We start from the raw sequence: 27,637 nt of genomic DNA, 5'->3' as shown, positions 1-27,637 counted from the left end.
ATGAAAAAGACAAAATCTGATGAAGTAAACACGGGGCCGTGCCTCAAGAAACACGCCCCCATGGTCACCTTTCAATAAAAAAAACAAGAATATGGCACTCCAAACACGGAGCCGTATCTCACCAAGAAACACATCCATGTGGTCACCTTTCAAGAAAAGACAAAAAAAAATACAAGAATCTGACACCCCAAACACTAGGTCGTGTCTCACCAAGCACGCCCCCATGGTGAGTCATCATGTATGATCAGACATAAAATTAAATGTACCTAGACAACTGGACACGGGGTCGTGCCTCACCAAGAACGGGGCCTTGTCAGCCTCTCTAGACAGCCTATAAATAGAGTGCATATCTCATCGTTTCAAGTGTGCTTGGAGAGAGTTAGGACGAGTTGCTCACTTAAAAACACTCACTTTACACTCATATTGAAAATCCATTGGAGAGTTTGAAGGCTTTGAGGCATCTATCATCATCCATCAACATCATCCATCATCATTGAAGAAGAAAGATTCCTTGTCATCATATTAGTTAGATTGTTCTAGTTTAATCATGTGTTTGTTATCTTTATCTTCTTTGATGTTCATTATCATGCTCAATTGAACTAAACCTCCATTTACCATCTAAATCTATGAGGAAACTTAACTATATTTGATAATCATAATGAGTGTGTGATTTAGTTATTGTGAAGTACATGGTTATTTTGCGATTATCCTTTGATGAGAAATGTTTTGTTATCATAATCCATTAATTCAAGATTGATTATTAACACTCATTCATGATTCACTCATGTTCTTGGAAACAAGAAATTGTAAAAAAAATAATATATTGATATTTTATTCAAAACATATTTCCTTGTGTTGGACTTATAAATGATGAGATATAAGCAATAATCAATTTCTCTAATCTTGGTAATTCTAAAATAAAATTGTTAACACGATTGATTAGGTTGTCATGCTAGTTAAGAAAATCATATATTAAAGGAATGTGTAAGTACAATCTACTTAAATCAACCAAGGGGAGGTTGTGTGACTAAGCTATAATCACTCGAAGTTGTTAGAATTGGTAGTTGAGAAATCGAAGTCAATCCTAATCTTTATACTTCACTAAAACTACTTACTTACTTAAATTGACATATTTGTGGTAGACACGAAGTTATGCATTCTGCTTTCTTTTATGTCATAGGGTAATTCACTTAGAAATGAAGGGTTATTCTATATTATATTATTAAAGCAAGTTAAGCACACCTTCATCATATTGATCATCAAAGAGAAGTTATGTGGATTCATGATTTAGATGGTAACCTTTATATATTGATTTTCATGTCTAAAACTCATCTACTTGTTCACCTATTTACTCTAATATTTTAATTTACTTTAATTAGTTTAAAAACTACCTTTAATGATTATCGCTTCCGGTTAAATTAGAACAAAGATTTATTATTAGAAATCACCCGTGTCCATGGATCGATCCTTGGTTTTTATCATTACTATTCTACATATACGATAGGTACACTTGCCTATATGTGTGTGGTTTAGTTTTAGTAAAAATCATTTTTATAAATTTAAAACACGGTCTTGTGTGAAAACAAATCAACATAATTTTATACACGTAAGTTTTTCGGTCTTAAAAAATAATTTAAATAGCTTTCATTTATGTGGAAAAAAAAATGATATTAAAGGTTTTGATTAAAATTATTGTAGGCTTTTTAAGTATTTTATAATTTATAAATGTTTTTATTCTTCTAACCATGTTATTTGAATTTAGAAAAAACCGTCAATATTTTTACTTGTTTAAAAAAATCTATTAGAGACAGAATAAGCAACGGTGCAAAGGTCTACATCGGTCGTTGATCACTAGATAATATCCGTTAGCGAAGCGTCCATTGATAATCCGTAGATAAGTTCCATCAATTATCCTCTGTGAAGCTTTACCCACGCTCAACTTTCCATAAACTTTCATCAACGGGTTCCTATCTCCACCAAGGGATACACAAGCACGAAGTTTAGTGAGGACCGAAGTGGGTCCCGGGCCGCCCTGTTATTTTTCCTTAGTAGTCTAAATTTACCTATTTTCGTCTGAAATTTTTTATACGTTGTGTAAAATTACCTGTTTTCGGCCAATTTTGAGGCCAGCCACTCCAGTTTACAAAAATTTACTATTGATGAAAGTCTCTGAACTGTAGTAAAATCTCATGTCTGTATGTTGATTTTTCTTTTGACTTAAACTTGTACAAAATGTTTTCAGCATACAAACTCCTCTTAAATATATTTTTATAAACAAGCAAAGATTTTATAAAAAAGTGAATCTAAAATCCAAAATAACATATTTAACAACCCATAGTCACCCCCACATACTGAAACTTGATGTCCAACCTAACACAAAACACCCTGAATGCACTCAACAAACCCAAGTTACATTATTACTCGCATTTCATAACAATGGCTTCAAAAATGCCATCTGATCTGAAATTAGGATAAAACAGCCTCGGATCCACCGGTCCAGGTAGACTAAACGAGAGAGTAAACGGTCCAGGTGGCGATTGCTGTTGAAACTTCATTTCAAAAACTCGAGAATGTCTAGTAACGGTTTTCCCACCAGTTGAAGTTTCTCCTCTCACATGAACCATCCCGTTTCGTTCAATTTCACAGCTAAATTGACCTGCAAATTACAAAATAAAAAAATTAAAATATTCTTAACACAAATGAAATTACAAAAATAGAACAATAATAATAATCATTATGCACCAGGATCTTTCTTGACACCAGGTAGAGCAACTTGGAAAAAGTACGCGTTTTTGCTGATGCCGATGTCAAACGCTCCTACAGTGGGGCCCACTTCACCCTTTCTAGCGGTTCCAGACAAGATAATCGAAGCGTTTGAGTTTTGATCTTCGAGTTTTGGGATTGATATAAAGGGCATCACAAAAGGTCCATTTGAGCTACAATCAGTTCTTTGTTTTTTGTTCAAGTTTTCTTCGATAACAGTGGATGGATTCCCATTTTCATTTGAACCTTTGGTTGCCATTGTGTCCTCTGAATTCTTCAAAACCATTGTTATTTGTAACTTGTTTGGTTATCAGGCGGTCTTCAACAAGTGGTAGATTTGATCTTTTGTGAGGTACACATGTCATAAAATGATAAACAATGAAATTATTACACATATAATAAAAATAACACGTAAACATAGTGTACATATGGAGGGGCATAAACGAGCCAAGCCGCTCAGAATCAAGTCAGATATAAACGAACTCAACCCAAATCTTGAGCCTGAAAATAAGCATGTTTAATAAACGAGTCCAAGCTCAAGCTAGCTCACGAGCCAATTATTTTTATAACTTTTGTTTGATACCTTTAATATATATTTATTTAAAAATAATTATATATATAATTTTAATAAAACTAACTACATAATAAATATTATGCTATTATCAAATTATGAAAAGTTATATATAAAATTAACTATAAACACATATAAATTAACAAATAAATTGTAAACGATGGGAACCCGAGTCAAGCTTGAGGTTGAACAACTACTCACGAACTGAGCTTGAGCTTTATAAATAGAGCTTGAAATGAGGCAAGCTCGAGCTCAATCTCTCTGTAAGTTTAACGAGCGAGCCCAAACTGAGCTCGAGCTAGAAAAACCGCGCACGAGCCGAATTCAAGCTTTGGAAATAGAGCTCGAAGGGAAATTTATATAAATAACAATCAATAGTTGATATAATTACCAAATGCACAAATGTATAACTAATCAATCATCCATATAAGGGTTTGAAATCAACGATTCGGGTGAAAATGTTTCTATGCCCTAGAAATGTCACATTTAACTTCAAATTGATATAAACCCTAATTCATTTTCAATTAATAGCTACTAGAAAGCCAATTTTTTATACGGAATTAAACAATAGCAGTGAATTTACGAAGTGAAATAATAAATCGGTTAAGACAAACTTTGGTAAGAATGTAGGACAAGTATGAAGGGATTTTTACCAGGTTTAACTCTGAAGGTGTTAATGGAGAACGGTGATGCATTTCGTCGAACATCTGGCCGGCGATAGAATTTATTAAACAAACTGTTTTTTTTGTGTTGAGAACTTGAGATTTTAAGAGAATAAAGTTGAAATGGCGTGAAGATATACGTACTCTTCCTTAGAGGTGCCCAAAAAAACCCGAACCCGGACCGGATCGGATCTGAAAAAAACCGGAATCGGTCTTTTTTTATACCCGGGTTCTTAGTACCCGAACCCGTACCCGACCATACCCATAGGGTACGGATAATGTATGCATTTCAGTACCAAAACGCATACCCGAACCGGACCCGATTTGTACTCGGTAATACCCGAAACCGATTCCATACCCGGAGCCGGATTTTTCCAATACCCGAAACCGGGTTTTTCAAATACCCCATCTATACCCGAAATTACCCTAAAAATACCTAAAAATACCATAAAAATACCACTAAAAAGTACAACCCACTCATAAAAAACTCCAATCTATACCCGGAAAAAAGCCCGAAAAAACCCAAAATAAAGTATTCAAATACCCGGTTTTAGAATACCCGGTTCTATACCCGACCTGAACTCAATGCATAGGGTATGGTTTTTAGAGACAATTCCCAGACCCGAACCCGACCCGGATATTACTAATACCCGATTTTTCAATACCCGGCCATACCTGAACCATGTTTCATACTCGAAACCAGGTATTTAAAAATTTTGATTTGTGCACCTCTACTCTTCCAAATTAATTTTGTGTTTGGGTTCAATTTGGTAAAAAAAATGAAAATTAACTTCGTAAAACTGGATTGTTAAACGTTTGAATCAGGACGATCTTAAACGAGTTCAAGCATTAATTAGGGCTTATTTAAGGTTTGAGTTCGAGTTTGAGCTTAGATACTGATTTGTCTGGTATGAGTGTATGACGAGTATAAATGAACTTGTTACTTATGTGATTATGATAGTTTATTACGAAATAATAGGATGGTTGAGTGGTAGGTTATTTACGGTTTTGGTCCAACTTTTTTGAAATTGGGGGTTCGGTTCTACTATGCATTGACTTGTAACAAGTACGGTTTTTGACATTAAGAGACCGAGACGTTGGAAGATATATTAAGTTTTTAAGTTAAAACAATAAGAGTAATAACCTTAATATTATCATAACTCAAACCTTAATAAAAACCATAAAAGAAAATTATCAGAACTCAAATGTTCTACCCTCCTTCCAACTTTATCAAATTATATATGAAGAGGTATGTACCCGTCTTAACATCGAGTGGGGCGGGTCAACCCACAAGATATAGACAAGACGCTTGAAATCAAGATATCATGAAGGCACAAAGCCAAAACCTATGCGCATGGCGCATATCACATATGCTCACGCATATCACATATGCTCACGCACCATATATGCTCACACATATCACATCTGCGCGTGGCGCATCTGCGCGTGGCGCATATCACATGCTCACGCATCATATATGCTCACGCATATCACATCTGCGCGTGGCGCATCTGCGCGTGGCGCATATTACATATGCTTGCGCATATCACATCTGCGCATGAAACATCTGCGCGTGAGAATAAAGAAAAGACCTCGCGCATCCTCAGGATAGGCGCATATCACACATGCACATAATCAACCTCGTCCTTATCCAAATCAGGATAAGGACAACCTTGATTGTGCTCGTCAGACAACCTTCCAGAAGGTATCCTTTAAGGAATAAGAATATGCTGATGTTGACAGCTGCCAATGAAAGGTGGACAACTCAGCAAAACCCATGTGCTACCACGTGATTGCACATGGGTCAGGTGAAATACCTGGGTCAGAGAATAATCAATGAAAACGCACCAGGTGTCCTAAGGACACGTGGCGCAAAGCAATAGGAGAAGGCCAAAAAGGCCCTAATGGGATCTGAGCCCAATCATTGGAAACCCTAACACTATAAATACCACACCACCTCCACAAGGGGAGGTAAGCAAGAAAATACATTCCAATTCCTTACTCACTCTCAGATTATTATTATCTTCTCCTACAATCTCTTATTCTCACACCGGAGGGTTACCCCAAAGAGGACCCCTCTGTCCCTTTCTGAGGGGTAAGTTCACGGTGCTGCTCGTTTTGTAGGTGGAAGAATTCATACTCCGGAGAACCATCGGTGAAATAGCATACTCATACCCGAGGAAAGTTGATCGTCTACCAGTGAGCCGATCCACGTTTCTTCATTGGCGCCATCACCTGTTACAACGGCAACAAAATCACCATCTCATCAGTTCTCTCTGAAAAACTTCACCATGGTTTCTGGTGTTCGAAACAGCGATCAAGTTCTGGAGGATATTGAGCTTGAGGATGTTAATGAGGGACAGCAGTTTCTGAGGGTGCCGCGTGATTCTGCGCGCACCAACAGTAACCATCCCTTCATCACAACTCCTCATAGCCAGACTGAAACTCCTCCAGACGATCTCACGTTCCAAAATCTAACTGGCGCGAAACAAAAAGGACCAATGGGTCCAGAAGTTGAAACCAATGACCCTAAAGAATGGCTCATAAACGAACAACGACGTTTAATGGACAAATACAATGAGCTGGTCAAACACAAAAAGTTAGCCGATTTAACACAAAGGCTCGCGTTTGATAAGCAAACCATTCAAGGAACAACAAAAAGAGCGCGCGCGCCGGAAGATGGTCACTCTGTTCACACTGAACACGCTGATTTTAGTGATGAAGAAGTGCACAGCATGAGGAAGACGCGAGATACTCATGCAGGAGGCTCACAGCTCTGCGCGCACATGAACATAGCGCCTGGGGCCAAAGCCGATATGGATCTGTACACACCGTACAACCCACCAGCGAGATGGCAAGTGGACGTAACCACACCATACAGGCCAGCCATCTTGGTGAAGCATTCAAAATTCACTGAGCGCATCGCGAAGGCTCCCATTCAGCACAAAACCAAGATGCCAAGTGGTTTGGGCAAGTACGACGGCACAACTGATCCAGACGATTTCCTACAAGGTTTTTACAACACTGGAAACCTAGAAAGCTGGACGATGCCAACATGGTGTCACATGTTTGCTCGCTGCCTCACGGGCGCAGCGCGTGTCTGGTTCGAAAGCTTGCCAACTGGACAAATCGATGGGTTCGAAGAGCTATTGGAGAAGTTCCAGGCTCACTTCGTACAGCAGCGCAGACACACGCGCGACCCCGATGACATCATGCACTGCGTGCGCAGGAATGATGAAACCATTGAAGACTACATAACCCGTTTCAATCAGGAATCTCTGGCAATTGGAGGTATCACTGAACAACTCTTGCGCGTGGCCTTTATTCAAGGTGCGCGCAGTGATCAACTCCGTAGAGCTCTCGTGAGCAGAGATGGCATGCCAACCACTTGGGCCAAGCTAATGGAAGCATCGCGAGTCTTCGCGCGAAATGAAAAACAAATTGCCCAAGATAGAGCAAGAGATATAGGGCATCAAACAGAAGCACCGCGCAACAATGAAAGGAGGGGAAAACAGAACTCCGTATGGTCCAGGTTGCAACAAACCAGTTTTTCTCCCGCAGAAAAGCAGGCGCAACCAAGCTCACCCCAGCCCCAAAAAGACATTCGTAATCGCGGAGAAAGTGACAAGAGGGAAGGCGGCAGAGAGCCTAACAGACCTCTACCAAGAATATGGACTCCCCTCACTAAAACGCCTTCACAAGTGTTAAGCACAGAGAATGTCCAGTTTAAAAGCCCCAAGCCATTACTCCGCAAGGGACCATCAAACAGTGGCAAGTATTGTGAGTTTCACAAGTCCACAGGGCACAACACCGATGCATGCCACCATTTGAAGGATGCGATTGAAAGAGATGTGAAATCAGGCAAGTTGGCTCACCTGGTGAAAAACCCAAGACCAGAGAATGAACAACCAGATGGAGCCTCAGCCAGCAAAAAGTTCAAAAGAATCTGTGTAGCCGAGGGAGGAAGGCAAGGGCAAAGATCGAGAAAGAGAAGCGCGCAAGTCCAAGGAGATTGGCGCGAGCAACAAGTAATCTTCCCAAGAATCAGGGGAGGCACGTCTATCAGCAGTCCTCTAGCCATCACTACACACATTGCTCATTATGAAGTGTCAAAAGTCCTGGTGGACACTGGCAGTGAATCAGACATCATGTATGAGCAATGTTTCAGAAAGTTGGATCCAGCAGACCAAGCAAGGCTCGAAATTGTGAATGCACCAATCTCGGGTGTTTCAAATGAAATCATTCACCCCCTAGGTCAGATACAATTTGAACTAACCATGGGGGATGAGAAACACAAGCGAGCCGAAATTGTCAACTTCTTGGTCTTGCCCACCACCTCATGCCACAATATGATCTTGGGTAGAGGAACGATTGCTCAATTCAACGCCATACCATCACCAGCGCACGACGCGCTGGGGTTCCCAACACCAACAGGTGTAACATTTGTGTACCGAGATCATTTGTGCGCAGTGACAAGTATACCGAGGGAATGGAGAATGAAACTTCCAATGGCAAACAACGCGCCAGAGGAATGGATTCTCAACCCAAAATTCCAAGAGCAAACCATCACAATTGGAGCTACGATATCAGACGACACAAGGTTGAGAATGAAAAGATTGCACACAACGTATATGTCGGTATTCGCGTGGCAACATTCTGATATGACTGGAGTTCCGCGAGACCTGGCGCAACATTCTCTCAACACCTTCAAGTCTGTAGAGCCAATTGCTCAAAAGAAGAGAGTCATGGGGGATGAGAAGGCAAAGGCCATGAATGAGCAAGTAGAAGATCTACTGCGCGCAAATATCATCCGCCCAATACGATACCAAACATGGGTAGCCAATCCTGTGATGGTAAAGAAGAGCAACGGGTCATGGAGGATGTGCATTGATTTCAAGGACCTCAACAAAGCATGTCTAAAAGATTGTTACCCCCTCCCAAACATTGACGCGAAAGTGGACTCTGTGGCGCCATTTAAGCTCAAATGTATCCTGGACGCCTACAAGGGCTATCACCAAATTCAAATGGCACCACAAGACGAGGACAAGACTGCCTTCAGAACTGACAAGGGTGTTTTTTGTTACACAAAAATGCCCTTAGGTTTGAAGAATGCAGGAGCCACCTACCAAAGACTCATGGATGCGGTTTTCAACGAGCAAATTGGAAGAAACCTAGAAGTCTACGTGGATGATTTGGTGATTAAAAGCAGGGAGGAAAAACAAATGCTCAAAGACATCGAAGAAACCCTTTGGCGCCTAAAGGAAGTAAACATGAAGCTCAACCCGAGCAAATGCACATTCGGCGTAGAAGAAGGGAAATTTCTAGATGTAATGGTCACCAAGGATGGTTTCAAGGTGAACCCAGAGAAGGTGGAGGCTATCCTTGACATGCCCTCACCATCCACCATGAAGGAAGTTCAAAAGTTGAATGGTAGATTGGTATCAATTAACAGGTTCCTAGCGAACCATACAAGCAAATCTACCCCATTTGTTAACACATTGAGAAATTGCCTAAAGAAAAGCCAATTCAAGTGGACGCCTGAGGCCGAGCAAGCTTTCAGTGAGATAAAAGAATGTCTGATAAATCTGCCTGCGCTCACAGCTCCACTTCCTGGCGAAACTCTAACATTGTACCTGTCAGCAGGAGAGCGCGCCATCGGCGCAGTGTTGTTGGTGGATCGCAAGGGAATCCAAACACCAATCTATTATGTGAGTCGGGTGCTGACAGATCCTGAGACGCGCTACTCCATCATGGAAAAGTTAGTTTTGTCACTAACACACGCGTCGCGCAAGCTTCATAGATACTTCAATGGTCATCCTATTGAAGTTCTGACTGGTTACAACATCCAGCAAGTCTTGCGGCGTCCCGCGCTCTCAGGAAGGCTGACAAAATGGGCGCTGGAATTAGGAGAGCACACGATCGCCTATAAGCCCCGTCCAGCAATAAAGGGACAAGTCTTAGCTGATTTCATCGCAAAAATCCCTGAAGGAAAAATTGAAGAGGCTCAGCGCGAGGTAGACCCTTCGCAAGCCAATAATGAAAAAAATGTTTGGAGATTATTCACTGATGGAGCTTCAAACAATGAAGGGTCCGGCGTAGGCCTCAAGCTGGTGGATCCAGAAAGTCATGAGTATACTTACGCAATCAGGTTGGATTTCAAGAGCACCAACAATGAAGCTGAGTATGAAGCCCTGCTGGCTGGTCTGCGCATCGCGCACAAGTTCGGAGTTAAAAAGCTAGAGGCCCATGTTGATTCATACTTGGTAGCAGCACAGGTCAATGGCCTTTATGATGCCAAGGAGAACACCATGCCTCTGTATCTAGAGCAGGTGAGAAAACTCATCGAGCAATTTAACTTCTTCAGAATCATACATATTCCGCGCAGTGAAAACAAGTCTGCCGACGCGCTGAGTAAGATGGCATCAACCAGCTTCGATCACTTTGGCAAAGATGTCAGGGTGGAAGTAATGAGCAACCCGTCGGTGGGAGCGAAGTCTGTCCTTGTAATTCATACAACACCTTCATCATGGATAACTCCATTAATGGAATTCTTGAAGGAGGGAAAGATACCGGACGATCGCGCACAGGCGAGAAAGATAAGACACAAGTCGCAGAACTACGAACTGCTTGATGGTACGTTATATCGACGCTCTTATCTTGGACCGCTCATGAAATGCCTAGATACTGAGGAAGCAAGCTATGTGATCAGAGAGATACACGAAGGAATCTCTGTAATACATGCTGGCCCGCGCATGGTGGTTGCCAAGGCAATGAGCGCAGGTTACTATTGGCCAGGCATGTACTTGGACGCGTTAAAAGAGATCCAAAAATGCAAAGCTTGTCAGAGCTATGCGCCAAACACCATGCGGCCAAAGAACAACTTGATTCCGGTGACCTCCGCATGGCCTTTCCACAAATGGGCAATCGATATTGTGGGTCCCTTACCTCAAGCGCAAGGGCGAGTAAAATTTTTGGTAGTGGCAGTAGACTATTTCACAAAATGGGTTGAAGCCAAGCCACTAGCAAAAATCACAGCCGAGGCGATGAAGCAATTTATTTGGAGCCACATCATATGCCGTTTTGGCCTGCCCATGGAAATTGTGAGCGACAATGGCAAACAATTCACCGACAGGAAGATATCCAGTTGGCTCAAGGAATTGCGCATCAACCAAATCTTCACTTCAGTATACCACCCTCAGGGGAATGGCCAAGTGGAGCGCGCGAACCAAAGCTTGCTGAATGGGCTGAAGAAAAGGTTGGAGGGAGAATCCCATTCATGGGTCGAGGAGCTACCTAATGTCCTGTGGGCGCATAGGACATTAAGCAAAACCAGCAATGGCGAATCCCCGTTCAGCCTAACCTATGGAACGGATGCTATGATTCCAGCAGAAATTGGATGCCCATCCCATAGAGTGCTCATGATGAGTAAGATTGATAACGAGCGCGAAAGGAGGTTGGATCTCAACTTACTTGAAGGGCGCAGAGAGGCGGCTATCATCAGTGAAGCCAAATACAAGAAAAAACTAGAAAAATATTACAATCAACGCGTGAAAGAATGCCACTTCAAGAAGAACGATTTTGTCCTTCGGAACAATAAAGCTAGCCGCGCAATACCTTCGGGAAAAATGTCCCCCAACTGGGAGGGACCTTATCAAGTCTCGGAAGAATTGGGAAAAGGCGCATACGCTTTAAAAGATTTGAATGGAAAGAAGATCCCGCGCGCATGGAACGCAGCACAGCTTAGAAAATGTTTCATGTAAAAATTGTCAAGTTTGTAATCAAGGCTTTTTAAGCCATTATGAATAATGATAAGCGCTATTTTCTCTTAATGTGTGTTCTATTACCTTTTGCATACATGTTTCACACTTCCCTTTATTAATTTTGAGCAATATGACAACATTGTATTGACATCAAAACTAAAAATAAAACGAAGTAAAACATACATGCGCGAGCTTCAAGCTCAAACGCGTTAACGAGTTTTAACTCTAAAACGTTAGGGCCTTAGCCCAATAATATGAGCCTTAGCTCAGGGCCTTAGCCCAATAATACGAGCCTTAGCTCAAATCACTCACAACATCCATCCTACATGCTGCGCAGCTAGACCATAAAAATACCTAAGCACAACTAAGGCAAAGCACATGCCAAAACATAGTTGTTAAGGTCTTAGGTCGAGATCGCGCATGGAATTGTAATCGATATCAGAGTAACACATACTGACACGTAAAGGCTAAAAAAAACTCGTAATTCCCTATAATAAATGTGCGATAACGTCGCGCAAAAGAGGAATAATGAAACGCCAAGGCACGTGTCAGCATAGTCAGGATATTGCAAAATCACTTAAATATGACAAGGATTAAGTAAAATAATTTCCTTACAACCTTGTTCAAATTTCAACGTGCAAGCATCTCTTATATTCAACAAGCAAACATGCAATATAAAGAGATGAATGGGGAATGCGCAATATGCGAATAAGGGAAAAACAAAATTTCATTCCAAAACATAGAAATTTACAAATTTACAAAATGATGAGATACAAACTATAAATAAAAAAAACATGAAGGGCTTCTCAAGTCTCTATATCAACGTCAGCCTCTTCATCGCCCTCATCATTACCTCCCTCAGCATCTGGCGCAGCCCGCTCCTCGTCATCTCCAAACTTGCCATAGTCAAGCTGTTCGTCTTGAATGGAGTCGTCTTCTATCACAATAGTGTCAGGAGCGGGTCCTTTGGCCACGCCAGAGCCGCTAGCAGAGGCAGCATTGCCCACGCCATCATCGCCGCCACCAGCCCCTTCACACTCGTCAAGTAATTTCTTTAGAGCGCCGAGATCGGGCTGATCAGCAAGCAAGGCTATCTGCAAATCATAAGGAAAAGTATGAGTACAAAAAGACTAGGAAAATAAGTCAAGGTAAACTCATTAAGGTTAAAATACCTGCTCAAGGATGGGAATGGGAGTATTCAAATACTTCTCCCCCACCTCGGCCATGTCAGCGCAGACGACGTCGAGCTGATAAGGGTAGTCGGATGGGTTCTTCTTCAGCATGCTATATTCACAGCCATCCTTAAACCCTTCAGCTCGACCCACCAAGCGCGAGGCAGCGTTGCAATCCATCACAAGGGTCTGAAACTCGTCTGAGTATTTCATCGCATAAGCGCAACGAGTCTTACCCTGTGAGACTAGCCATTGGCGATCCTGCGCGAGGGAAGAAACAGACGTCTCAAGAGCAGGAATCTGAGAGTTTAACAACTCAACAGTTTCCTTGGTCTGTTTTAGCTCTTCTCTGTCGGACGCTGCTGCCGCCAAGGCCTCATTCCTTTCCGCTCGCGCAGCATCGAGCTCTTCTTGGCCAGACGCTGCCGTCGCCAGGGCTTCATCCTTCTCTGCCCGCGCGGCCTCAAGCTCTTTCTTCAGGCGCGCAACCTCACTCTCTAATAAAGATTTGTCAGTGATAGCCTGCACAAGAGTTTGATCACGCGCCTCTGCATCTAGCTCCAAATCGCGCACTCGCCGCGCGTACTTGGCCACATCCGCCTCTGCTGCCTGCAGCTTCTCCCGCGCAGCCTGCAGCTCATGCCCGCGCTTCACGAAGGCAGCGTTGGCACTTGCTCGGTTCTCGCTGAGTTCTGCTTGGAGTTTCTCAGCTCTCTCTCGAGCGTCAGAAAGATTCCAAGCAGACACCCTAGCCTCTTGCTTGGCCTCCGCAAGAGCATCACGCACCTTTACATAATCATAGCGAAGCTCTTGGGAGGCAGCAAAGAACGCAGACCCAGCAAAAAGATGGTCATTGAGCAAGTCCACGCGAGCGCGGTCCTCCTGAAACCTCCTTTCAGCTGGAGGCACAGAGTGAGCCCAGAAGTCTTCACACACACCCATGGACTGAAATGAGCTATCCTCAGTAATATTCCATCTCGGGCGGTATATGTGATCGGCTTCCTGCAAACACAAAGCAACGTTCTAGTCATCTAAACACTAATATGGACGTCCGCGCAGCGGAGCAAAACGAACTTATACCTGCGGAGAGCAAGCAGAAAAGTCAGCGCCAGCCCCACGAGAGGGCTGCGCCACGAAATCTCGTGGCGCTACAGGGCTTGCGCGGCCACCATCGGAGTCTTCAAAATTGACCTCCTCATCATCCTCTGTAACAGGTCTTTTCTCCTGCGACTTGGAAAAATCAAAACCAGTCTCGCGAGGAGGGCTGCGCGCAGGAGGAGGTGAGGGAGGTCTCGACGCCGCTAGATCAGCGCGTAAAACAGTCTCCTGCTCCTTAGTAATCCCAATGAGGGGAGATTCAGTGCTTGCAGGAGCAGGAGCAGAACCAACGGCGCTGGCGCCGGCGCCAGCAGTGCCGCCAGCAGCTTGTGTGCCAGCTATAATTCCTATGAAAAAACCAACAAAGAGAAATGATTCATGACTTGATCTAAAAGAAAAAAGTCAGAAAATAAAAGCGCAATATATACCTTGGCGCACCGCCGTTCGCGAGTTAAACATCGCCATGAAGTCCATTTTCCCCCTTTTCGAGGGTAAAACAGGGGACTTCAAAGCAACCTTCGGCGCAGCCTCGGTATAAGGTTGATCCACCAAGGTCGCCGGCTCTACAAACATTTGAGTGAGCAAAGATTCATTAATAACTCTATCGGAATCACGCTCATAAAACCATAAAGTATAAACAAAGTATACCTGTTGGAGAAGAGGAAACAGCAGGCGCAGCGCCGCTTCCCTTTTCTGCCGCGCGAAGAGAGGAGGTGGCGGCACCATACCTCGTGTGGACAGGAGGACTGCCCACACCTTGAGGCAAAGAAGACAAGGAAAACTTGGAGGTAAACCCCTTGGTTTTCTTAAGTCCCTTCGCTTGAGTAGGAGGATCCTGAGCAACAGGGGCATCATTTTTCTTCTGTTTTTTACTGGCCCCTGCGCCAGTTTTCCCTTTAGCTTTACGCTTGAGTTGTGGCACCTCAGCTTCCTCCTCCACCTCTTCTTCCGCGAGCTCCAGCTCATAGTTCTCGAGCGCATCTACAATACGTGCAACAGAAATGTTAACCAAATTTGGTATTCTAAAGGCATAAGCATAAGTACAAAGGCCTACCAGGCGTATCGCTGTCAAAGCAAAATCCCAAATCAACAGGGATGAACATATCATCGAAGCGATCGGGGAAACCAACTTCCCCAGCGCCCAGCGCGACAGAGCCACCCTCCATATGCTCATCATAGGCGTCATGGACGTACTCCTTGCTTACTGCATAAAACAGGACAAATAATATCAGCAAAACGAATTATATTCGCGCAGAAATAATGCAATGAGCTAATAACTCACATAAGCCATCAACTTGGATAACAGGCTCAGTCGCGCTGTCGGTCCACCTCCTGCTCATACCAACCCCCACCAGCGCCTCCTCGCAAATATTCTTGGCGGGGGATGGTTCAACAGTCAACTTATTAACCCATGCGCCAGTTGGGTTTTTAAGAACATTCTCATCCGCGGGCGCAGAAGTGATCGCGCGCATGGTCATGCGGATGGGAACCACACCAGCCTTAATATAAAAAAATTTCTCAGACCAGTCATGAAGGCTTTTGAAGGAAACAGTGCAGCACTTGACCTTCTGACTGCAAGGAATGAACGAGAACCAAGAATCTTGGATTTTTGGCTTATAAAAATATCGAAAGCGCCGGGGTGGGCTCCTCGCGCTGAGCTTTGCACATGAACTCAAAATGAGTCATACGCACAAGTCCAAAAGGATGGACTTGGGATATGTGAATCCCATGAAATTGAAGCAGCGCACCCATAAACCTTGTCATCGGGAGACGAAGGTTGCAGTGAGTGAAAAAATGGTAGTATAAGGAGATATAGCCGGTGGGCGGATCTGCCGCCGTTTGCCCGGCCGCCGGGAGCAGACAGCCGTACTCAGGGAGAAAACCCTGAGAGGCGATGAGACTGTCGAAATCAGACTGTCTCAATTTGCAGGGAATCTCATCCCACCTCTTCACTGTCTTGCCCTTCCCCACCTCCTCCGACGAGGCCTAGGCAGCCCGTTTTCCCTTGCCGGTCTTCTTCAAAGTGGACATGACTAATGATTTTACACGGCGTTTGCTGGGGAGATTGTGGCGTCTGGGTTATCAGACATACAACTGTGAATCAAACAGAGGTTACTTCAAGAACGGAAATCTGGAAGCAAAAGACAGGCTCTTAATCGGAATAAAAATGGAAGGAAAGAAAAAGCTCTGAAATAACAATGAAGATGAAGAATAACAACTCAAAAGGCTTGCTTTTATAGGCCCAGGAGAGAGAGAAACAGGTACTGATCAGAGTTCACGCGCCCCCACTCGCAGGTGCAGGCCAACGCGAGCGCGACACGTGTTCCTGACACTGTGTGAGGGGACATAAAAGGGAACGAAACAGGTACTGATCAGAGTTCACGCGCCCCCACTCGCAGGTGCAGGCCAACACGAGCGCGACACGTGTTCCTGACACTGTGTGAGGGGACAGGAAAGGCAACTATAGCACCTCGAGCACACGAAAAGTCTGACACATGTCTCCATCTCTGACGCATGTCAGCACCAACCAACCACGTACATAGACGATTCATTTCAACCAAAAGGGTAGAATTTCGCGCAACGATGAGAAATAAAAAAGGAAAAGACAAACCCTATTAAAAGAGAACTATTAAGTCTAATATCTATCTTACCTCGCTCGCGCGAGACAAGACACACATTAGACTGGGGGGGCTTGAAGAGGTATGTACCCGCCTTAACATCGAGCGGGGCGGGTCAACCCACAAGATATAGACAAGAGGCTTGAAATCAAGATATCATGAAGGCACAAAGCCAAAACCTATGCGCATGGCGCATATCGCATATGCTCACGCATGTCACATATGCTCACGCATATCACATATGCTCACGCATCACATATGCTCACGCGTATCACATGCTCACGCACCATATATGCTCACGCATATCACATCTGCGCGTGGCGCATATCACATGCTCACGCATCATATATGCTCACGCATATCACATCTGCGCGTGGCGCATCTGCGCGTGGCGCATATTACATATGCTTGCGCGTATCACATCTGCGCGTGAGAATAAAGAGAAGACCTCGCGCATCCTCAGGATAGGCGCATATCACACATGCACATAATCAACCTCGTCCTTATCCAAATCAGGATAAGGACAACCTTTATTGTGCTCGTCAGACAACCTTCCAGAAGGTATCCTTTAAGGAATAAGAATATGCTGATGTTGACAGCTGCCAATGAAAGGTGGACAACTCAGCAAAACCCATGTGCTACCACGTGATTGCACATGGGTCAGGTGAAATACCTGGTCAGAGAATAATCAATGAAAAAGCACCAGGTGTCCTAAGGACACGTGGCGCAAAGCAATAGGAGAAGGCCAAAAAGGCCCTAATGGGATCTGAGTCCAATCATTGGAAACCCTAACACTATAAATACCACACCACCTCCACAAGGGGAGGTAAGCAAGAAAATACATTCCAATTCCTTACTCACTCTCAGATTATTATTATCTTCTCCTACAATCTCTTATTCTCACACCGGAGGGTTACCCCAAAGAGGACCCCTCTGTCCCTTTCTGAGGGGTAAGTTCACGGTGCTGCTCGTTTTGTAGGTGGAAGAATTCATACTCCAGAGAACCATCGGTGAAATAGCATACTCATACCCGAGAAAAGTTGATCGTCTACCAGTGAGCCGATCCACATTTCTTCAATATATGTTGTTATATGTAAATCGTTCTTAAGGTTTGGTTACCTTTTTTTTTATAGTTAGACCGCCCTTCAGGTTTTCCTACCTTTGCAAACTTCATCCAAATCGATAACCCCGTCTATTTTTGTATGTTAATTAAGAACTTGCAAAATCATTCATAAGCTGGAACGCAAACAAACTTTTCTCGTTTACACCCCCAATAATAAAATGAAATAAGATTAACCCAATTAAAATCACATAATAGGAAAACAATATATAGTGCGACTAGCATCAAGTGCATGCACCAAAAGAGTTAAAAGTGAAAGTTGAACTAATCATCAATAATTAAGACATTGGATACTCAACATTGGGTACTTAACTCAGTTGACTAACAAGTTGCAGATAAAACACTAAACTACAATTACAATAATACCCTCCACCACTAGTCCATACATACTTGAAGCTGCAAAAAGATCACTTCCATGGCATGCTTGCCATGCCCTGAGGGCTACTTTCATTGCCACGGTTCATTGAACTCCCGGGCCCGTCTGATGACTCACTCATGGTCCCGTGAGATGGGGAGCTGCTCGGCCCAGTGCCATGGTTAGCCGGTGTGACCTTTGGTGTAACACTTGATGGCTCTACATGGTTAGCTGGCATCGGGTCTTTACAATTTTCAGGAAGAAAACTTCCTAGTATAACCTGCACCTCAAGATTCAAAAATGCAAACATGCTTACACCACCATTAGGGGCTATAAAAACAGTTTAAACTGCGCAAATCGAATATTAAAAAAAACGATAAATCTATATGATTTTAGTAAAAGGCGAAGTATTTTTTTCACTTAGGAAACACAAAACAAATAATTAGAATACGAGAAGTGTTTCTAAGAATTAATTACACAGTGGGTCCTTGTTAGGCTTGTAAACGAACCGAACGTTCAGGGAACAGTTCATGAACTGTTAGGTAGGAAGTTCGTTTATTTAATAAAAGAACAAACATGAACAAAAAAAACATGCTTCGTTCGCTTATACTGTTAACGAACGAACACGAAGAAAACCCCGTCCGTTTAATTGTTCGCGTTGGATCATTTGATCAGTTAAATTAAAGAACGAACACGCTTCGCTAGTGTTCATTCGGTTCTTTTACAAGCCTAGTTCCCGAGGTATACCCACATTACAGACTTGATACATTGTTTCTAAAAGTTACATGTTCAGTCCAATGATTTTGAAGCAGGTAACAACACCCTAGGGTTACTTTTTTCTGTTAAATGAGTGTGAACTCGTTAAAAGAAAAAAATGAGTGTGAAATGACCAAAATACCGTTACTATAAAAAACCCTCAAACTAACAAATATATAATTATATTAAATAGTGGTACGTTGGCCAAAACCAACTGAACCGGAATATGAACACCCCTAACCACCATCCAACGTTTAAGTTTTATCAATGAGGAGAAAATACTCAATTAGTCAACACTACCCGAACAGGAGATGCTGCAACTAAGAGTCCAGCTACAACACCACCAAAAACCCGACCATCAGCTCCCGACAACTTGATGCTTAGCCCACCTGTCCTCGTACGCTGACCGTACGCTTCGGATAACACAAACGAACCAGAAAGTGACAAAATGTCAAACCGCCCCTGCAGAATTGTGGAGGTATTTTCAAATATTATTCTATATAAGATATTAATAATACATTATGCACATCCTTTCACACGAAACCTTTAAAATATTTGGATGTGTAATGTGTTCATAAAAATTAGACAAACCTCATAAGTTGCGGTTCCACCAGATGTTGCAGCTTGACGAAGTGTTACATTAGTGATAACACCGATGCCAGACAAGATGCATACGGCTCTTGGTCCGTTTTGTGAGAATGACATGATCTTGTTTAACACATCCTGTAAAGTAATAGAATTTGTACATGATTATCAAAAAAAAAGGTTAAACTGTCAATATTAGTCGTACACGGGTGTTTTGACTTTTATCGTATAGGAATAATTACAGAAAAAGGCACCACAGTTTGGACAGTACCAAAACAGTTGCCTACCCTCACCCCTCACCCTCCCTCAGCCTTAACTAGGGGTGTCAACAAGCTAAACCGATAGTGAGCTAACGAGATCAGCTCGCTAAAAGATTGGATCCACCCAAGCTTAAACAAACTCGAGCCTAAAGATAAGTTTGTCAGATAAACGAGCCTACGCCCGAGTTTCAGTTATCCAGATCGAGCTGGCTCCAGAGCTTAACCGAGCCCTTATTTTAATAATTTTTTTGAAAATATTTGTATATATCTAGTGTTGTAGTAATTGCTAGTCCTGACGTTCAAAAAAAATAATTGCTAGTCGGCCGCGGGGTGGGGACTAGCGATTAATCGGGATTAATCGGCACCTAGCAAAGATTTTTACAACCATGTATATATTTATATAGGAATAATTATAATACATGTAATTATTGAAAAAAAAACTAAATAATATATACTGTGCTACGGGGAAGGTTCATGTACATTTTGATCTTAACATGAGTATGTAAGAAATAATGCCAATTTATTTAAAAATGCGAACGTAAGAAACAATACCAACTACAATACCAATCTACATAAACAATGACTTATGATAACAAAGAAAAGAACCTAAAAACTACAGCAAAAAAATCAAAATCAAGAACAAAATAATAACAGCATATACCAGCAAATACTTATAACAGCAAAAGAAAACATCTAATAATAACAACAAAATATAAATAAGCATATACTTATAACGTCTCATAATCGAAAATTAGCAAATACGAACAAAAAATAGCAGCAAACACCTATAAAAATTAACCTAATAATAACAACAAATTGGTTCTCACCGTTTTCATGTTAAGAATAAAATGTATTTGATCCTGTTTCTACTGTGCTATATATAACTGTTATAGTTAGAATACATAAAAAATAATAATAAATAGTCAATGAGCCGAGATCGAGCCTAGGCTTGGGTTGTTTACACCCCTACCCTTAACAAACGAATATGACTAAGATGATAATACCCCGTATAGTTTAATATACTTAGAAAAGAAGATAATAAAAATAATAACCTCTCCAGGCTGCACAACAATAATATGTGGAGTAAAACCAAATCCAGCTGATCCTACAAAATAAAAATAAAATAAAAAGATAAGCTTTCATTTGTAATAAGAGGAATAATAGCAAATTGTATGAAATAAATTCAATATACAGCACCATGCATCAATACTCTATATACAAGAATAGATAAAAGTCACAAAATAAACCAGATCTTGTATGAAAATTTTATATTTTAAATAATATCCACCCACAAAATAGGTATACCAGATCCTTAGTTTCAGTTATTGCAGTAGAGACCAGATCCTTAGTTTCAGTAAAAACATATTCATGTTCATTTCTTTTCATCCTAAGTTTCAGTATGCATATATAATTTACAATCCAGTATTGAAGTCAACCAAACAGATATTAGAGTCACTGATAGACAATGCAACCAGTCAAATCAAATAAAAACACAAAACAGCAACCAGAGCCTACCCGACAGAATCCTATGAAAGTCAACAAAATACCATTCCATGTTCCACCATCACATGTCTAAAACAGATATTAATATATACAACACCAATAAATTTGGATCTGAACTACTCAAATCTTTATATAAACATACCGAAAGATTCTCGTTTTTGTTTCTTATTCGACGAACCCGGAGGCCTCCCTCTAAACTTCTTCCCCGATCCAAATCCCTCGTCCATCGGAACCGAACTAACCGGCGCAGCCGAAATAGGCGGAACCACATTCGGCTGCTGCTGCTGCTGTTCAAACGCCCCGTTCAACGACCCGCTGGCGGTATTACTGACAGATGTCAGCTTCGCCGTCCTCGCGGCAGACGGTGAAATAACGCCGTCCTGACCGTACTTCCTCGGCCTCCCCCGCTTTTTCACCGTCACTTCACCGCCACCGCCACCGTGACGCTCATTAATATTAATATTCTGATGAAACCCTAAACCACCACCTCCGACGCCACCACCGCCGCCGCCGGCAGACATTATATCAGTACTACCAACACTGTAACCAGGGGGATACCGATTCACCGGCGGCTGAGACGTCGCCGGCGCCGGCGCCGGCGAGGTTACCGGCGGCATTGATGGCTGAAACAGCCGTCCTGATTCTGATCCGTTCATCTGTACGAATTGCCTGCGATAATCAAATCAAAATCACTTATTAGAACACAATTGATTCATATGTCATACTGCATTAGCTAATTAAATTAATTAAACAGCTAATTTACCATAATTTATCAAACCCTAAAAAAAGCCCTAATTTGAACAAATTGAAATAAAAGGGGGAAATGAAAATAAGTTATTACAGTAGACGGAGAGACGATAAATCCGGAAAATGATATTAATATTATTATTCTTCTTATTATTATTACTGGTAGTAGTATTCCACAAAAATTTTTACAGTTACTGAAGATATAAAAATAAATCATACGAAAAAAATTAAAAAAAGAAAAAAAATCTTACCCAAAAAAATGATAATTTTTGTGAAGAAATTACGAGGGGATTAATAATATAAGGAGAAGAATTTCTAGGGTTTGCAGGCGAAAATGAGATGAAAATGAATTGATTAATAAATAAATTGGGAAATATTATTTTTAATAATTATTAAGATTTTTGAAATTCAAACCACATCCACTTTTCCATGACGTGTGTTTTACGGACCCTCTTTTTTTATTTAAAAAGGAAGTCGTTGTATTGCTTTAGAGAACCATATCTTGATCATATCTTATTGGTAATAATTAAATCATTATTTTGTGGAATAGTAATTGTTTTAATGGTATTTTATTGGTAATAATTAATCATTATTTTTAATTGATTTTTGGAAGTTAATCATGATTTTTAATTGATTTTTGGAAGATTAGTGTCTTTTAGTGTATAAATATTTGATGAATCTCCGTTAATTATATTTTGGAATAGAAATAATTTTAATGGTATTTTATTGGTAATAATTAATTATTATTATTATTAAATTGATTTTTGGAAGATTAATGTCTTTTTGTGTATTGAATATTTGATTAATATCTGTTCATATATTTAATAAATTGGTTATAACTAAATCATTATTTTTTGGAAGGGTAATAATTTTAATGGTATTTTATTGGTAATAATTACATTATTTTTAACTGATTTTTGGAGATTAATGTCTTTTAGTGTCTTGAATATTTGATGAATATCCGTTCATATATTAAATAAATTGGTAATACTTAAATCATTATTTTTTGGAATAATAATAAATGTAACGTTATTTTATTGGTAATAATTAATTTTTTGAATATTAATGTTCTTTAGTATATTGAATATTTGATTAATATTTCAAAATATAGATAATAATTAAATCATTATTTTTTAGAATAGTAATAGTTTTAATGTTATTTTATTGGTAATAATTAATCATTATTTTTAATTGATTTTTGGAGCTTAATTTTTAGTGTCTTGAATATTTGATGAATATCCGTTCATATATTAAATAAATTGGTTATAATTATATAATTAAATCATTATTTTTCGAAATAGTAATAATTTTAATGGTATTATATTGGTAATAATTCATCATTATTTTTTAATTGTTTTTTGGAAGATTAGTGTCTTTTAAGCCAAGTGTAATGGGGCGATTTAGGGCGAGAAAGAGGAGGAACACCGCCCCCTGGGCGATATCCAGGCAAAATGAGAAGGTAGCAAGGAAAGTTTGTTGTCGGGAAGAAGAAAATATTATTATTATTATTATTATATTACATGTTGTGTGTATATATATGTATATGTATATATATTGTGTGTGTGATATATATATACACATATGGTGACGTGGCAAATTTGTAGCCCCCTCCACCATTAGACTGGTTGCTATGGGGCGACGTTGAGGAGATTTTTAGGGCGTGGTGGGCGCCGAACACCACCGTGGGGCGCGGACTGGGGAGGGGTGACGAAGATCCGGTCGTTGCAATGGCCGGCGCGGTTGATTGAGTTTTGGTGGGCCCCCTTTCAGCAGCTCTCTCCATCTCTCTCACACACATACATACATATGCATATATATATATAATAGGGACGTCCTTAGGGCATTAAACCATAGCGGGGCACCTTTGGGGTGGGGCTTCGAAGCCCTCAGTGCTTACGTGGCGCTGACGTGGCACGGTGGAGGGGCTTCGAAGCCCCCCGCCATAGAGGGCAGTCTTACACTCCAAAAATAAAAACTCACTATTTGCTGGCTGGACGCCATATGATGAAAAACGTTCTATTTTGTAGCCCCTCTACTACGCATAGCCTTAGTGTATAAATATTTGATGAATATCTGTTCATATATTTAATAAATTGGTTATAACTAAATCATTATTTTTTGAAATAGTAATAATTTTTATGGTATTTTATTGGTAATAATTAATTATTATTTTAATTGATTTTTGGAATATTAATGTCTTTTTGTGTATTGAATATTTGATGAATATCCGTTCATATATTAAATAAATTGGTAATACTTAAATCATTATTTTCTGGAATAGTAGTAAATTTAACGTTATTTTATTGGTAATAGTTAATCATTATATAAATTAATTTTCTGAAGATTAATGTTTTTTTTAGTATATTGAATATTTGATGAATATTTCAAAATAAATTGGTAATAATTAAATCATTATTTTTTGGAATAGCAATAGTTTTTATGTTATTTTATTGGTAATAATTAATCATTATTTTTAATTGATTTTTGGATATTAATGTCTTTTATATGGTATGCATACTTGTTTATTAGTATTTATTATTTTTTAAAAACCAAAGCCAAATTTTCTTACACATATAAACACAAACCGAGCTACATCTGGATAATGGGTACGCGAGCAACAAGTTGCGCCGCTATCCCCTTTTGAATCGCAAAGTTTATTCTACTAAATATCAATCCTTGGTTCTTCGGGTTTTAGTGTCTTGAATATTTGATGAATATTCGTTTATATATCAAATTATGATAAAGGTTATATTTTTGTTTATACTCCGAGTTAATTTTGTGGGATTTGTTATAATTATATGGTTTGATAATTTTGTTTATACTCAAGAGGTAGATGATTGTGTATGCAATTTAACATGTGTATTGACTATCGAGTGTATCCATCTTCATTTTATGAAGAACTGATAAAAATCAAAGCCTATGTGATAATTTGCTTGGATAACTATTGTGGGACAATTTATGACTCGGGATCTAAGATTCTTCTGGATCCTTAGCCTTCGGGATACCGATTTCAATTTTTAAAAAAAATTTAAGTACTAACGGTTTATTTCGACCTTGGCCTTATATTTATTCTTACAGGTGATTGTTGATGACTTAATTAACCTTCAAGACTTGCTAATAACTAAATAAAAAACGTGTGGATTAGATGTATGTCAGCTATGAGTGATAACCAAATAAAAGACATATTAATTAGGCAAGAATAATCGAAGAAAGTTACTTTTATTTTTATTAATAATAAAGGCAATATTAATAAGTGACTTTTCTGGACTAAGATCGTCCGTAGTTGGCGAGTTGTGTAGGCGTTATAGCCTGTAACGCCGGGGGCACCCCCCCGGGGGGGCGTTTTGACTTTTTTTTTACGTTGTATGTAAAACACGAGAAATTGGCTCAAATATCAAAAAAGAGCCGTTAGTTTACTGTTGGGGAATAAAAAAAATTACTTCCTATATATTAAACCAACTCATCTTCAATCAAAACTCATCAAATTTATAAAAAATCTCTTTCAACTCTATAATTTCTCACACAAAATTCATTATATAAATGGTTCCTCCATCTATATATAAACGGTTTTTTGGGCCCGACCAACAAGCCGACGACGTGGCGGAGTAACAGGCGGTTACGAGTGCGATTATACTGGTGACAACTTATATGAGTTCCGTTACGAGCGCGATAAGCTCTCCACCACCCCCCGTTTCAAAAAGAGCATATATCAAACCAGATCGTACCGAAGCCAACAACCAGTTGATGGCGAATTACTTCTGTGACTCGCCGAGATACAAGAACCCGAAGACCTGTAGGCGTCGTTTTCGGATGTCTAAAAATTTATTTATGCGCATCACCAGTGATTTGGAGCGTGAGCTTGATTACTTTAAGCAAAAGCCGGACGGTCGAGGGACGCTAGGATTCACAGCTATTCAAAAGGTTACGTCAACCGTACGCGTGCTCGCCTACGGAAACACAGCCGACATCAACGACGAGTATTTAAAGATGGTCGTCAAAACAACTCGGGACAACTTGGAGTATTTTTGTTATGGTACGTTTTGTTTTTTTTTTAAATAATTTTATCAATTGTTTACTTTAATCATTTATTTTATAAAAGTTGTATAAAATATAGGAATATTGAAACTATATGGACCACATTATCTGAGAGAGTGTAACACCGTAAAAATTTCGGGTTCAAAGTATCAACTTTCCAAAGTCTAGGGACTAAAATTGCCAAAATCCAAACTCGATGGTCTAAATTGAAAATTCTGATTTCCTGACCCATCGCGCTACGCGATGAGTCAGAGGAGAAACCCATCGCGTACCGCGATGGGTTACCTGACACATTGTGACACGTATGCCACGTGGCACACGGTGGCACCATGTGCTGCCACGTGTCACCACTGCCGCCACGTGGAGCGACGCCTGCCACGTGTCGACACGTGGCAGGACTACGTTGTGCGTCAGCAGACCTATATCGCGGTACGCGATAGGTCTGCTGAGGAACCCATCACGTACCGCGATAGGAGCCCAGAAAACGCCTATAAATAGCAGCCATGGGATGTTCATTTCTCACTACCAAAACCTGCTCTCACATTTCTCTACTCTCTCTAGAATACATCGATATGCGTGCCTCGTTTTCTCGATAAGCATGCCTTGAATCTTTCGTTTGTGTAACCAACGTTTCCTTAGAGTTCATACCACCCTCCACCCACATACCAAGAAGGTGTTGTTGAAATGACAATGAATCTCGATAAGCGTGTCAACGAGTATTGAAGTTTGGTGTACTCATTTGACGATCAAGAAGTAAAGCGGTGTCGGAGTGCTGCTCAAGTCCCTAGGATTTCGGTACGCCACTAAGGTTAGGCGTAATATCGAATTCAATATAATTGAATATTATATTCAAGGCTTTGGCCTTAAGTCGAGGTTATACTCGATACCTCGATAAAAGAAAAGAAAAGAAAACATAACAAAGAAATGAATAAAAATATAATTATTGAATATTGTGAATTCATATATATGTGTGTAAGTATATATAATTATATTCTTTGTTATGAAATTATTATTTAATTAATAAAGAGTATTCTTAAATAATAAAAGAAAAGATTTCGTTTCTTGGAGAAGAAGAAACGTCGAGTTTTGAATATAAACTAAAGGTTTATAATTTACTTTTAAACAAAAGGTTTTCAAGTAAATAAGAATTGAACTAAAGGTCCAATCGAGGATTGAGATATAAGACTAAAAGTCTTAAGCCGGATCGTGTATCCGACTAACAAATATTTATTCTCGTAACTATAGGTTCGAGATAAAGAAAGGGAAAGACCTTTGGACGGTGAGTGAAGCCGATCCTAAAGAGATAAGGTGAATACGCCCCCAAACTTTTAAACTTGTTTTCAAAAGAGTCAACTTGTTATATGAAATTGTTTACAAGGGACTATGTGTTCCTAAAACCGTTATAACTATGGATATGAACCTAGCCCTCAGGCTGTGGTATACATATGTTTGGATCCTTACATAGGTGGTACTATGCGAAGTATGGGCATGATCGCACCACCCTTGGTCGTAGGACGCTCTCCTGCAGGGAGTACGACCGTTGTGTATATTTATGGGTACTTAATGAAGTCGAACGCTGCGGTGTTTGTGAGGTGACCTAGTGTAGAGGCTCTACTTTATAATGTGGTATTT

At 40.5% G+C, this 27,637-nt stretch overlaps 2 protein-coding genes across 2 annotated transcripts; both read right to left on the bottom strand.

Moving 5' to 3' along the window:
- Nucleotides 1-2,172: 2,172 nt before the first annotated feature.
- LOC143571113 (increased DNA methylation 3-like) lies at nt 2,173-4,084 on the bottom strand. Its single transcript, XM_077056621.1, has 3 exons — nt 3,988-4,084; nt 2,743-3,105; nt 2,173-2,656 (listed from the first exon to the last, which is right to left on the bottom strand). The coding sequence occupies exons 2-3, from the start codon at nt 3,047-3,049 to the stop codon at nt 2,418-2,420; spliced, it is 546 nt and encodes a 181-aa protein (XP_076912736.1). The 5' UTR covers nt 3,050-3,105; nt 3,988-4,084; the 3' UTR covers nt 2,173-2,417.
- Nucleotides 4,085-18,046: 13,962 nt separating this feature from the next.
- LOC143571117 (AT-hook motif nuclear-localized protein 10-like) lies at nt 18,047-22,372 on the bottom strand. The gene is made up of 6 exons (XM_077056623.1): nt 22,222-22,372; nt 21,366-21,892; nt 20,773-20,825; nt 19,467-19,598; nt 19,182-19,337; nt 18,047-18,405 (listed from the first exon to the last, which is right to left on the bottom strand). Exons 2-6 carry the CDS (start codon nt 21,877-21,879, stop codon nt 18,172-18,174), a joined length of 1,089 nt encoding a protein of 362 aa, XP_076912738.1. The 5' UTR covers nt 21,880-21,892; nt 22,222-22,372; the 3' UTR covers nt 18,047-18,171.
- Nucleotides 22,373-27,637: the final 5,265 nt, after the last annotated feature.

This window comes from Bidens hawaiensis, unplaced genomic scaffold (assembly GCF_021521415.1).
Source record: "Bidens hawaiensis isolate Kalapana, Puna unplaced genomic scaffold, B.hawaiensis_p1.1 tig00025198_1, whole genome shotgun sequence".
Classification (NCBI taxonomy): Eukaryota; Viridiplantae; Streptophyta; class Magnoliopsida; order Asterales; family Asteraceae; genus Bidens; species Bidens hawaiensis.
Note: the sequence above shows the minus strand (reverse complement) of the source record. Positions and strands in the feature narration are given on the sequence as shown.

Excerpts from the sequence above, each read along its gene's own strand:
- LOC143571113 (XM_077056621.1), bottom strand. The coding sequence starts at position 3,049 with ATGGTTTTGAAGAATTCAGAGGACACAATGGCAACCAAAGGTTCAAAT. Across the intron at positions 2,657-2,742 it reads TGGTGTCAAGAAAGATCCTG|GTCAATTTAGCTGTGAAATT; the intron begins GTGCATAATGAT and ends TGTAATTTGCAG.
- LOC143571117 (XM_077056623.1), bottom strand. The coding sequence starts at position 21,879 with ATGAACGGATCAGAATCAGGACGGCTGTTTCAGCCATCAATGCCGCCG. Across the intron at positions 20,826-21,365 it reads ACAAAAACGAGAATCTTTCG|GATCAGCTGGATTTGGTTTT; the intron begins GTATGTTTATAT and ends TTTATTTTGTAG. Across the intron at positions 19,599-20,772 it reads TTGTTGTGCAGCCTGGAGAG|GATGTGTTAAACAAGATCAT; the intron begins GTTATTATTTTT and ends ATTACTTTACAG.